We start from the raw sequence: 13,173 nt of genomic DNA, 5'->3' as shown, positions 1-13,173 counted from the left end.
TACAGACAGATTATACAGAGGTCCTGCTGACAACTTCAGTTTGGTTTATTATAATTCCAGAAATTTCATAAGCACTGACAAACACTTCTGCAATGACTAACAATGCCAATGACATCCTGATGCAACTCAGAAAAGAAATCCACTATTATCCACTGGCACAACATGACACATTCCAGTGACAGTGAAGGCATTACCTTGGTTTGGTATTCTATAGCAAATACATAATACATTTTCAATCTGCATGGACAGTCCCAAATTACTACCAGTCACAGATATTCACAATATTAATTATTGTTTTAAAATATAAACTACAACTGAAACTGATTATTTTCATTAAGACTATTTAAGTCCCAGCTATTTTCTAGAGCCTGAGACTTTTAATTGTTTGTAGTGTCTGGCCAGCTGTCTGAAAGCCAAAGATATTATAATTAGAGTGATATAAACCTGAGAAAAGGCAAACATCCTCACATTTAAAAAGCTGAAACCAGTGTTAATAGGTAATTAATGACCTATGTTGCTGTTGTCAACTAAACATTTCAGCACTAATACAAACTGTATCAATGTTGGTGCATTTTTTTGTCACCGGGACCGGCAGCACTATGTTTGTATAACACCTGTATGGCTAGTATCAGTAGACAAAACACATATCAAACACCTGATGTAAACTGTTTTATTTGGGAAGCTGGGTTACTGTGGACCTAGTGTCACATAGTGTCCAAACTGCATTTAAATAATGGTCTGGCAGAACCCAGTGATTCTACGTGAAAGGTGCCAAAGTTTTTGTCATGGGCGGGTCTCCATCTGCACCAGTGGTCTTGCTAAGAAGTGCTAGGTAAGAAACGTTCGTAACGAACATTTTGCAGACATGTAATTGAACTCTTGCCAGTCTTACCAGTAACATCCCTTTTCAAAATGTCAAACAGACACAGACTTTGAAAATGGCAACCGTGACCAGAAGAGAGAAAGGTGGTTCACACATCCTTTTACTCAGAGTCCTGCAAACCTAAAGGCCAAAATCAAACTACTACCTAAATTTTGGCATTCACAGTGAGTGAGTTACAAACATTGAGAGCAGACAGAATTCAAGGTGAATGTTTCAGACTTACAGCTCAGGTGTGAATTACAATTCATCAAAGATTTCGAGTGATCATTTTGGACTAGACTTGGCTTCTGGTTTGTCATTGTCATCTCCACTCTGTTTGCTTGAAGGAAGCTTCTCAGTTTGACTGGGTTCAGCTTCTTCAACGCTGGGAGCCTGATAGGCAGCTGACCCCGGACTCTCAAGTTTCTCAGACTGTTTTGACAGAACAGTCTCTGTATCTACCTTGGTTTCTATGTTGGGAACAGCTACTGGGTTCATCTCATCTGTGACTTCAATTACTACAGTCTCTTCCTCCTCTGCAGCTTTTGTTGTTTCGGCCTTAGCTTCCTTGGCAGCAACCTCAGTAGTCTCGGGCAGTTTCAAATCCTCTGTAGCCATAGCATCAGCCTCCTTGATTGTTGGGACTTCTGCTTCCTGGGAAACCTCTGCGGGAGTGACTTTGGCTTCCTTGGCTTTGACCTCTGTAGGTAAAGGCTGACCTTCTGCCGTAAACTCAATGGCAGTCATCTGTGTCTCTGTTGAGATGACTTCAGCTTCCTTAGTAGCAGTCACAGTCATTGCAGGTTCGACCTCCTTAACAACATCTGTAGCAACACTCCCGGACTCCTTGACCACATTTGTCACCACTTTAACCTTTTTAGTAACTTCTGGTGTTTCAGACTCAGTTTCCACTACCACCTCATTTGTGTCCTTGACAACATCCCTTTCTATCGCTTCAACCTCCCTGGTGACCCCTACCTCTGTCTCCACAGTGATGGCTGCAGCCGCATCAGCCGCCTTGGCCACATCAGTTGCTTTTGCTTCCGCCTCTTTTACAATGTTTGCCAAGGACTCAGTCACCTGAGCTACATTGTTTGCAATTTCCTCTGCAACCTCTGCAGCATCACTTAATGCTTCCTCAGCACCCTTAGTGGCTTTAGTTTCTACACCATCAACGGACGTGGCTGCTGACTCAGTCTCCTGGACAACAGTCTCCTGGAAGAGTTCGACTACTGTAGCCTCTGACTCCTGGACGACATTAGATACAACGGCGTCCAATTCCTTCTGCTGAGCAACAGCAGAGACTGTCGTCTCCAGGTGTGCAACAACATCCTGTTCCTCCTTGACTATTTCCGTGGCCTCAGTCTCTTGTGCAGCTCCATCAGTAGCTGCCTCTTCTTTACTTACAGCAGCAGTTTCTTGGATGGTGGAAGCTTCAGTCACTATATCCTTCACCTCAGGAACAAAAGTGTCTGTAGCTACAGCTGTGCCTAGAACTTCCTCAGTCAGCTCCTTGATGGCCTCAACCTCCTGCACCAACTGAACAGCAGTAGCTGTCTCAACAATGGTTTCTACTGTTCCTCCAGTTGTCGCAGCAACAACTTTACTTTCTTTAACCAAAGTGGCTGCCTCTTTCAGTATAACTTCTGCCTCCACTTCTGACGGCAGAGTGGCTGCTTCTGCCGGTGCAGCGTTGCTCACAACCTCGAGCATTGGAAGGACTGGTGGTATGGTCGGGGTTGTAGCTTCGGGTTGTGCAAACGAAGTGGCTTCCTGAGCTGTGATTCCGGCAGCCATTTCCTTAGGGAGGAGTACGCCAACCTTGCCAACCCCCACACCTGCTTCCGTCAGCAGCCAGTCCATTTTCTGTGCATGCTGCTTGATGGCATCATCTACTCTCGAGTCAATCATCGCTTCAGTCAAAACTCCATCTTCAGAAGAGTATGCGGCAGCCTTCAAGGAAAACAAATTTTTAAAAATGCTTGGCTTTGGATTTGTTCTTTGTAATGATTAGTCATTTCTAAGCAGATTCATATTTTGTTTCAACAGGCTTTTCTACTCACCTGCCAGGCCACACCAAGTTTGGATATTTCACGGCCAGACATGCCTTCTGCTCGCTTTGCAATGTCTGAACACTTCAGGCCATAGTCAAACTGAGCCACCTTTAATCTCCTGCAGAGTTAAAGCATAAAAGGTTTGTACAGTAAGTAAGCCATAAGTTTTAACTTGTTTCTTATTCACTGATTATCTGTACATTTACTAGTTTTAACTGACCAATGCACACTGGAACAGCTTCTGTACTACACTTCCTGAGGATTTAAACACCATTTCATGAAAGCAATAAGTAAAGACTCAGACACCACTTTGGTTTCAGGACTGAATATTATATACACCATTATGCAACTTGAGCTAGCAAGGCGGCCTCTAGGGAGCAATGCTTTCCTTTACGGCACTAAATCACCCCTGGTACGAAGCAGCAACTGTAGCTGTTAGTGATATACAATAAGTGTACTTACTGTCTCCCTGTAGTGGCAGGACCCAGCACAAATTTGTCAAAATACAGGCGCACCAATCTTTCTCTCTCTTCCAGACCGGGTATCGCAAAGTTTACAATCTCATCAATGCGATCATTAATGGCCCAGTCAAACTGTTCTGGCTGGTTACTAGCAAGCACCAGCATGAACCTGAGGAGAGAAAAGAACACAGTCATGGCAATGACCTTTTCATGTCCAACGATGCACAGAGAATAATGTAAGACACCAACTTGTTGCTCTGCTCCCCAGTGCGGTAGAGGAATGCATTGAGGGTGGCTCTGAGGTCCTCACTGATTTTCTCCTGCAATGCAAAAATCATGACTCATGAATATATGATTAAAACACAGGGCACCATCACCATGCATATGGCACTGCAGCTGAACTCACTGTGGCTCGCTTTCGCAGGAACGCATCAGCTTCATCTACAAACAGCAAGACACTGCAGAGAACCAGAGAACATCAAAGAGAATGAGCTTAAAAACTAGAGCTTTTTAATTAGCCAGGAGAATCGCAGCAACTATGTATGTAACCCGACATTCAGTGTAAACTATTAAACTTTCAGAGTCAAGATTAAACAGCTGATACACTTTATAGTACTTATAGTGTTAATGGAGCAAATAAAAGTGCCCTACCCTCGCCTACTGGTGCTGGCCCAGTCAAACACTTTGTGCATGGCAGTGACTCCATCACGCCCCATGGGTGCCACGTCCCCACCTGTCATAATGGCATAGTCCATCCCTGAATGGAGAGCCAGTTTCTGAAAGGCAGTGCAAACAGCTTTGTTCAAAAACGAAAATAGAAATGCACAACCGTCTTTAAAATGTTACATAGCAAACTAAATATATAGAAAGTTTACTGGCTTTACGACTGCACTCTATGCATGTATGTACTGTATCTATAAAGCATCAAAGTAGTATCTAAAAATTGTACACTAATAGTTTAAATACTGTTATGTACAATATGTACATACATATTTTAAAGTGATATCTGTAAGATCTGTAAAGTTATGTAGTGAAATGTTTCCTAATCAGCCATTTCTGTGGTGTTTTCTGCATTCAGCCATCACTGCGCATGCTAACGGTCCAGTTATCTTTCTATAAATTCAAAACAAACCAGAAATGCATTACATTAAATGGCAGAGATTTTTGCCAGACCTATCAGAACCTTATCGTTAGGTCACAATATGTAAAGACTTTCAAGAATCGGCTACAATAGGTTGGACGAATACTGTAATATGTAAATCAGCAGTAAAATGTAGCAAAACACGCCATTTTTTAATAGAAAACGTCACTGTACTAACCCTCGACTATCTACTGAAGTCATAATTAACTTTTAAAAACACAAAAAGAGAAAGACATTCAAAAGGTGTTTGACTGAGCTATACCTTGGCAAAGAGTGTTTTTCCGGTTCCAGGGGGTCCATACATCAGGATGTTTCTGTACAAGCCTTTGTTCTGCCTGGTGTTACGCGTGGCGATGGCAATGTCCCTCACTCGTTCCTCCAAACCTGCCTGTGTATGCAGAGGTTACGATCTTATGTGTGTTCTATAGAACATTCTTTTTTACAAAGTCATAAAAAGTTACATGAACGTTAAATTCAATTCAATACAACAAAATCCATGAATAGTAAATGACTCACATTGAGCACCACACCCTCTAAGGCATCCTGCGGTCGGCTTCTCAGACGCTTGGCTGTCTAAAGATGAAGAAAACAGAGGGAATTGCGAAGTGACTTTTTTTTAGCACCAATTATTTTCACATTTAAAAACTAGTCAAGGAATTATGTCTGAGCGCTTATAAAAAATTCTTAGTATTTTGTCATATTCTACAGAAAAGCTGCATAATTTTAACACTTTATCACCAGTGACTCTTTTGCTCTGCTACAGATTCATTTAAAAATTCAGTTTCTTGTGAAAAAATAACCAAAGAAATCCTGAAAATTACTACTTTGAACATTCATTTTGGAGTCTGAGAAACACAATTAAAGTACTCATTCATTTTACACACTTCATTGGTATAACATATAGCATGTTTTAAGTTTTTGCTATTTTCACGCAACATTCTGAAATTCTCTAAAATTCTGTCCCTTTGGCAGGATTAGCTGGATGTGCTGCAGACGATACATGAATAAACAGTTCCATTTAAACAATCTCATCAGAAAATGAATTTGATGCGCTACCAGCTGTTACAAGCTGATGTCATAAACCTCAATTACTGTTATTTACGAACAGTGGTTCCCAAAAAAGTGTAAAATAACCCCTGTATATAACACATTTCATTTCCATATAAAGCTGCCTCATTAAAATATACTATTACACACATCCTGCATGTATATCTTGTGTAGATGATGGTAGTTTGATTTTATCAACAGGCGACCAACCACACAAATAATAGTATAAACATGAAAACTGGGTTGTAGTTTGACCTTGATTGGGTGTTTGAGGGCCTCTGCAACAGTTAACCTGGATGTCTCCCGGACCAGTGAGGGTTTGCCCAGACGTGCCTCTACGTAGCGCCCAGCCACCGCTGTGGCATTCCTGGAAGAATACACCCCTGCTGCCAACAGGGTCAAACCAGCCACCTGTGAATGGCAAACCAGCACACATACACATCTTCAAACAAAGTGTACGGCATATAAAATATAAACACCACTGCTTTCCACAATCCTCTGCTGTCCTGCTGCGGTGAAAGTGTGACAGGTCTGACGTGGATTTACCGTGGCTGTGAGTTTGTCCCAGTCGGAGATGAAGGCCCTAAATCCCTCCCCAAACACTGCTCCTGCCGTCCTGCCAGGAACAAAACACAATTATCACACTTACTGCCTCCACTGTGGCAGTCACACTCCCTGCCACCCTCTGGGATTTTTGTTTGACAGCTGAGAGAGAGACTAGGAGATAACATGCCAGTTATTCTGAGGATTAAGGAAAGTGGAAAGTCATTTTGTCCTCACTTTATAGATTCAAGGACAGTTTGTCTGTGTTCAGCAGCTTTCAGGCGGATCTGCTCCCTGATCAGGTCTGCATTCTCCCGCTCCACCTGGGCACGGGCTTTGGCCTCCGCCTCAACACGAAGCAAGTCATTCTTGTGTCTCAGCTCCATTTCATGTTCAATGGTAGCTGGGAGGAAAAGAAGGAGATATTAATAACTACATGGATGTGACCACTTCTGACAGGGCTGAGCGTTTGACCTACTTTAAATCAGTGTGCTTTAACTTATTATGACACTTTGAGAAAACTAGACTGAACTGATTTAAAGATAAAGTACTGTACTTGTTGGCTCTTCAAATGCGGAAATCCTATATATTTTGCACTGAAGTGGTTGTTAAGTAATATATGATTATCATAGCCTTACAGTGGCCTGTAACCTTTTCCTGATAATGGCATAACTTTTGATATAAAATGTTTCCATAGAAATGAAAACAAATCTAGTGAAATATTGGTCATTTTTGGTGACTGTTTTAAGTAAACCTTTTTTCCTTGTCTCTTATTCTGTTCTATTAATGTCTCTGTCTGCTTCTGTTTATTTCTGTGTGTAACTGGGCATTGGACATCAGTCAACCAACTATCTGAAATTTAAAGCAGCAGAATTATTTTTTGGCAACTTGGCGGCTGTGGAACCAGTTGTAAACATGACACCTGTAACGGAGTCAAGCGGGAACCTCTGGGTCTGAAAAGCCAAAGTGGAAGTGCCTTAAACATGCATTCTTTCAAATGGCCTGCAGGGGGCGACTCTACTGCTTATAAAAAAGAATGATTGATTGAAGTCTGATTGCTTTAGACTTAATGGCAACACTGTGTACATTTGATACAGCGTATCTTATTATCTTATTAGGAGTCAGCTGTTAATTTTTCCACTAAACATATTTTCTTTTATACTTGCTTTTCGCTAGCCAAAATGAACATCCCAGTTAATATCACAGTTAATGTGAATGACTGATGTGCCTTGCTAACCAAGCTACGTAGCTAGCTCCACCCGCTCTTCAAAATATGATCACTTCTGGTCACATCTGGTTCAAAAAAACCAAGATGGCAATGGCCAAAATGCCAAACTCGAGGCTTCAAAACGGTAGTCCACAAATCAACTGGTGACATCGCAGTGGTTACGTCCATTTCTTATACATGCAGGGTACATGCAGCAAACAGCACCAGCATGGACACTGTGACCTATCTGATTTGTTTTTGTTATTATTTGTTGTATTATTTTTATTTTATTTGTACTGTCGTTGAATCCACCCCTTACTACCCACTTAATAGGCCCCTGCGAATGTGCTAGCAAACAGTTGCCTATTTACACATCCAGTCACGTTTTTGGTGACATAACGAACGTACATCCAATATTCACTCTCCTTTTAGTTTGGTTTCGGTCTCCACCATCTCCTGAGAAAACATCTGTCTCTTTAGCTGCTAAATGCTACACTGTGTTCACCAGCTAGTCGCCAACTTTGCCAGTCTGCAGTTTAGAGCTGGGCAGTAAATACTGTTGATTTATCAGAGCTTGAGCGTGTAACCAAGTAGTAAAAATAAAGTTACCAAAAGAAGCTAAAACTTCTGCAGAGTTGAGAGACACTTCAGAGTCGGGGGATATTTTCTGTGGATGTTTCAATAAGAGCGACACTTTTTACACAACACATAGTAATTTCATACATTGTTAATAAAGAAATATTGATTAGTGCAGCTTTAAATTAATATTTTCTTCATAAGGAAAAAATCCTTAACGTAGAACTGAAGTTTTTTTTATATCAAATACAATATATGATATATATATTTTGACGATCATTACTGTATGAACGCCTACACAATTTATTCATTTACTTATTAAGCCACCAAAAGCTATTTGTGTCTTTGTTTTTTGTAGTTTAAAGGAAATAAGAATTAGTTAAAGAGGTGGTATTATGCTAATTTTCAGGTTCAAAAATCCTATTTAGGGGTTGTACCAGAACAGGTTTACATGGTTTCATTTTCAAAAAACACCATATTTTTTGTCATACTGCACATTGCTGCAGCTCCGTGTTGAAGGCTTCGTTTTAGCTATGGAGTGATACAGTGGATAGAAAAAGTCTACACAGCCCTGTTAAAATGCCAGGTTCTTATAATGTAAAATAATGAGACAAAGATAAATCATGTCAGAACTTTTTCCACCTTTAATGTGACCTATAATGTGAACAATTGAAATTGAAAAACAAACTGAAATCTTTGAGGGGGGAAAATGAAAAATAAAAACCCTCAAATAACCTGGTTGCATAAGTGTGCACACCCTTAGACTAATACTTGAAGCACCTTTTGATTTTATTACAGCTTTTTTTTTCAGTCTTTTTGGATAGGAGTCTATTAGCATGGCACATCTTGACGTGGCAATATTTGCCCACTCTTCTTTGCAAAAGCGCTCCAAATCTGTCAGATTGCGAGGACATCGCCTGTGCACAGCCCTCTTCAGATCACCCCACTGATGTTCAGTTGGATTCAGGTCTGGGCTCTGGCTGGGCCATTCCAAAACATTAATCTTCTTCTGGTGAAGCCATGCTGTTGTGGATTTAGATGTGTGCTTTGGGTCGTTGTCGTGCTGAAAGATGAACTTCCTCTTCATCTTCAGCATTCTAATGGACGCCTGAAGGTTTTGTGCCAAAACTGCCTGGTATTTGGAACTGTTCATAATTCCCTCCACCCTGACTAAGGCCCCGGTTCAAGCTGAAGAAAAACAGCCCCAAAGCATGATGCTGCCACCACCATGCTTCACTGTGGGTATGCTGTTCCTTGGGTGATGTGCAGTGTTGTTCTTGTGCCAAACATACCTTTTGGAATTATGGCCAAACAGTTCTACCTTGGTTTCATCAGACCATAACACATTTTCCCACATGCTTTTGGGGGACTTGATGTTTGTTTTTGCAAACTTCAGCTGTTCTTTGTAAGAAAAGGCTTCCGTCTTGCCACCCTACCCCATAGCCCATTCATATGAAGAATACGGAGATAGTTGTCACACAGCCAGTACTTGCCAGAAATTCCTGCAGTTCCTCTAATGTTGCTGTAGGCCTCTTGGAAGCCTCCCTGACCACTTTTCTTTTCGTCTTTTCATCAATTTTGGAGGGACGTCCAGTTCTTGGTAAAGTCACAGTTTATATATTTTCCATATTTTCTCCACTTGATGATGACTGTCTTCACTGTGATTTCAGTTTGTTTTTCAATTTCAATTGTTCACATTATAGGTCACATTAAAGGTGGAAAAAGTTCTGACATGATTTATCTTTGTCTCGTTATTTTACATCATAAGAACCTGGCATTTTAACAGGGGTGTGTAGACTTTTTCTATCCGCTGTACATCTTGTCTCTAAATGATCTTTGTTGGGAGTTGCACATGCGCAGTTCCTAGTTAAGGAATACTAGCAGTAGTAGTAGCAGCCGGTAAACAGCTTCGATTCAGCTGTAGGCTACTTGTTGCCAACCAGCGTGGCAACATGGACTGGAGCAAGAGTTTCAGAGTGGTGAGTTATTAATCTGTAACAAAAGTATCTTTCATCCATAAAATTTTAACTGAGCTCTGTCTCTACATCACAGGAACAACTTTATGTCCACTGACTGCCTAGAGGGTAGCTAGTGTTTGGAAGGGAGAGCAGAGCTGTGTGCTGCAGCTCACTGTTTTTCCACCGGTGTTTTTGAGGGCGTGTCGGACTAGCCGCTTGGTGAGCGTTATATGAGGCGCATTTAGCTGCATTCGTCACAGGGATGAAAGGGAAGCGGCTGGACTACAAACGAGCTGTTTTCATGCAGTTCAGAGCAGAGCTTTCTGTGGGAAATGGGAACTCCCTTTGGGCTGGACTTTGGGCTGGACTTTTCACTTTGCAAACCTGTTACATGCACAAAAAAAGATATATAACTCAATAAAGCAGAGGGAAAAAGCCAAAAAGCATAAAAACCACCTCTTTAAATATCTAATATTTTCTGTGAGTGTCTTGAAACTCCACTGGGTTGGAAAGTTTTCTTCCAACACAGAGTACAGACCCAAGGGAGACTTTAAAGAGCCACAAATCTCACAGTGAGCCATGTAATCGCTGAGCGATCTGTACTGATCAACAAGCTTATTGACCCCTGCAGATATATTATGGCCATTATTTGCTTTGGAGAAGCACAAATCCTAGTTATTGCTTTAAGTTGGGTAATAAAGTCATGTTTGGAGTGAGTGAATAATGTGTAAACGCACAGGTGTATTTGGTTGTATCTTCTACCTTTTCTCATGGCCTCTTGCTTCATAACTGATTCTTCTTGTTTGCGAAGGTTCTCCTCATTGAGGAATTGCTGTGGGTAAAAAACACATGATGAACGGTTAATTCTGATATTCAGTTCCATTCTGGTGTTCAAATGTACATTTAAAAGGTTTACCTGTTGCCTGAGCTGATCATCATACCTCTGTCTGGCAAGTTTGTCTTGATACAGTGCTCGCTAGAGGTGAAATAATGAATTACATCCACATGTAAAATTCTGTATATATTACTTGTAGGTGAAGCTTTTGTCAGAATAGCATGGTGTGGACAATGTTGATTCCATACTGCATGGTTTTGCTTTGTCTCCTCTCCAAGTGTTTTCCGTCCCTCCTCTCCCTGGAGGTGGATCTGCTCACCCTTCAGCTGCTCCAAAGCGGCCTCATATTCCTGTTGGGGAGTTTGTGTTATGTTTTCTGACATAATGGGTTTGGTAGCTACCTCTTGTGAACACACAGTATCAGTGGATCACACAATCAAATCAAAGGCACCTACTTTCACTTTACTCTGATGCTCCAGCTGTGAAGTCTGCTCCTGCATTTGAGCCAGTGCCAGCGCTTCTTTGGCATGTCCTGTTGAAAAAAAATTAGGAAAGAATTATGCAGCTTTATTCATTTAGCTACTCAGATTTTAACCACTAGGTGAATTATAGTTACACTTTTGGGTTTAATATAGGCTTACAGCCACCACAAGATGATGCGCCTGTTTGTCAGTGTGGGAGAGCATAGCAGAAATCTAAAAGGTGAATTAAGTGACCACATGTTAAAAACAAACAGGCGAGACTGACAGGCACTAGGTAAAAATTCCCCCATATATTGAACAGCAGTAAACATGTTCATCTGCACATGCTGAAATGAAGGGAATAGACAGGTGATGGCTGAGCTCGCTGGGACACTTTGTTCCTTCTTAGCTCCCTGACACGCCCACCAAAACAACTTTGCTGCAGACTGAGGTCAAATATGCAGGCACACGTGTGGGATCTTTAGACTTAAGAATTGACTTTCTGATAAAGTTAACATACATCACATTAAGGCAGAACATATTGGGATAAAACTGCCATCCTACGGTGTTTTGGAGGTAAACCAGTTTTAAAAGTTGAAACAATAACGTGCTGCTGTGACAGGTGTGTGGCGAATTAAAGAATGACACCCGACAGTTTAGCAGTGTTCATACAACATGATGCTCGAAGTGCCCACATTTGCCAGTTGGACACTGAACTTTCAGCTTAACGTTTTGTTTGGATTTGTGAGGGAGTCTCGGCCGAAAAGAACAGAACGTGCCAACATGCGACAGTAAAAGAAAACACTGGACTTCAAAATAGCACTGAATGACAGATAACAAGTACTTTTGTAAGTAAAAATTAGTACGCACGTGATTTGTCGAGCTCCCTCGCAGCTTTTGCAGCTCTCTCAAGTCCGGTCGGGTCAAAGTTACTCCACCTATCCCCGGGTTTGTCTCCCCCTGGACCTCCCGGTGCGGCCCCGGCTCCGTCAGCAGGAGCAGCTGCTGTGGGCGGCGGCGCGGAGCCCTTCCTCCAGCCGAAGAGCCACGACATGCTGCTTCTGTACTGTAGTTTGAGTTACAGTGGCTCCACGGTGGTAATCCAGCTAGCACATGTTTTTGGACCAGAGTCTAAAGTGAAAGACAAACTTCCGGTCATAACCTTCAAAATAGAATAGGCCTACATATGATATTCAAGTATTGACGAATAGAATAGCCTTCTGCAACATTTTATACAAGGTGAAGTGGAAAACCCCCAGGAGTGTGTGAGCAAGGCACTTAACACTCAGTTGCTTCACGGGGATTGTCCCTTCATTCTCACTTGTTAATTGCTTTGGATAAACACGTCCCTTAAGTGAATAAATTAAAAGAAAGAGGAGGAGCTTGATCAAATCTCCTTTTTATTGTGACTTGTGTGGCCTGTTATTTATACCATATGTCCGCAGCAAAAAAAATACAGCATTAACATAAAGAATAAGAAGTCATGGTCATCGTTTAGCTGACATATTGATTTATTTTAAATTCTGAAAATATGAAAAATTAAAATCACTGTAGGCTTTAAAGTCCAGTAGACCCATGCTTATTGCTTAAACCAGGTATTATGTGAAGTGCATGGAGTATTTATTTAATTTATGTGACTGATAGATGGGCTCATACAGTTTTACCATTCAGAATGAAATAAATAACATAAGAATTTTTTTCTATTGGGAAAACTGGGGGGCAACATTGTCTATTTAAAGGTCTGAGCCAGGGAAATGTTTGGGCAGCCCCATAGGCTGAATAGACCAATACCACAGATGAGGTGTGCAATCTAATCTGGAGATTCAGTAGTGAATGTTTAATTTTATTGGCCATGTTAACAATATAAACACTTAGCTCATATCTCTTTTATTTGCCTTTAATAAGTTAACTTAAAGCAAAAGTGATTACTTTGTTTTAAAGAATAAAGTATTTCCATGGCAGAAATTGGAGTAGTGCAGCAGAACACCACCCATCATATAGGCATATGTTTTATATATAAAAAAATGG

The 13,173-nt window shown here is 41.2% G+C and overlaps 1 protein-coding gene across 1 annotated transcript; it reads right to left on the bottom strand.

Annotated features, from left to right (window-relative positions):
• Positions 1 to 27: 27 nt before the first annotated feature.
• On the bottom strand, positions 28 to 12,455 carry LOC123975497 (ATPase family AAA domain-containing protein 3-like). Its single transcript, XM_046057027.1, has 16 exons — positions 12,016 to 12,455; positions 11,140 to 11,216; positions 10,933 to 11,034; positions 10,766 to 10,825; positions 10,612 to 10,681; positions 6,346 to 6,511; positions 6,112 to 6,181; positions 5,821 to 5,976; positions 5,035 to 5,091; positions 4,781 to 4,906; positions 4,029 to 4,153; positions 3,784 to 3,835; positions 3,627 to 3,697; positions 3,379 to 3,546; positions 2,926 to 3,034; positions 28 to 2,815 (listed from the first exon to the last, which is right to left on the bottom strand). The coding sequence occupies exons 1-16, from the start codon at positions 12,197 to 12,199 to the stop codon at positions 1,148 to 1,150; spliced, it is 3,261 nt and encodes a 1,086-aa protein (XP_045912983.1). The 5' UTR covers positions 12,200 to 12,455; the 3' UTR covers positions 28 to 1,147.
• Between the last annotated feature and the right edge of the window lie 718 nt (positions 12,456 to 13,173).

The sequence above is a fragment of the Micropterus dolomieu genome, linkage group LG08 (genome assembly GCF_021292245.1).
Source record: "Micropterus dolomieu isolate WLL.071019.BEF.003 ecotype Adirondacks linkage group LG08, ASM2129224v1, whole genome shotgun sequence".
Classification (NCBI taxonomy): Eukaryota; Metazoa; Chordata; class Actinopteri; order Centrarchiformes; family Centrarchidae; genus Micropterus; species Micropterus dolomieu.
This window is presented reverse-complemented; position numbering and strand designations above follow the sequence as displayed.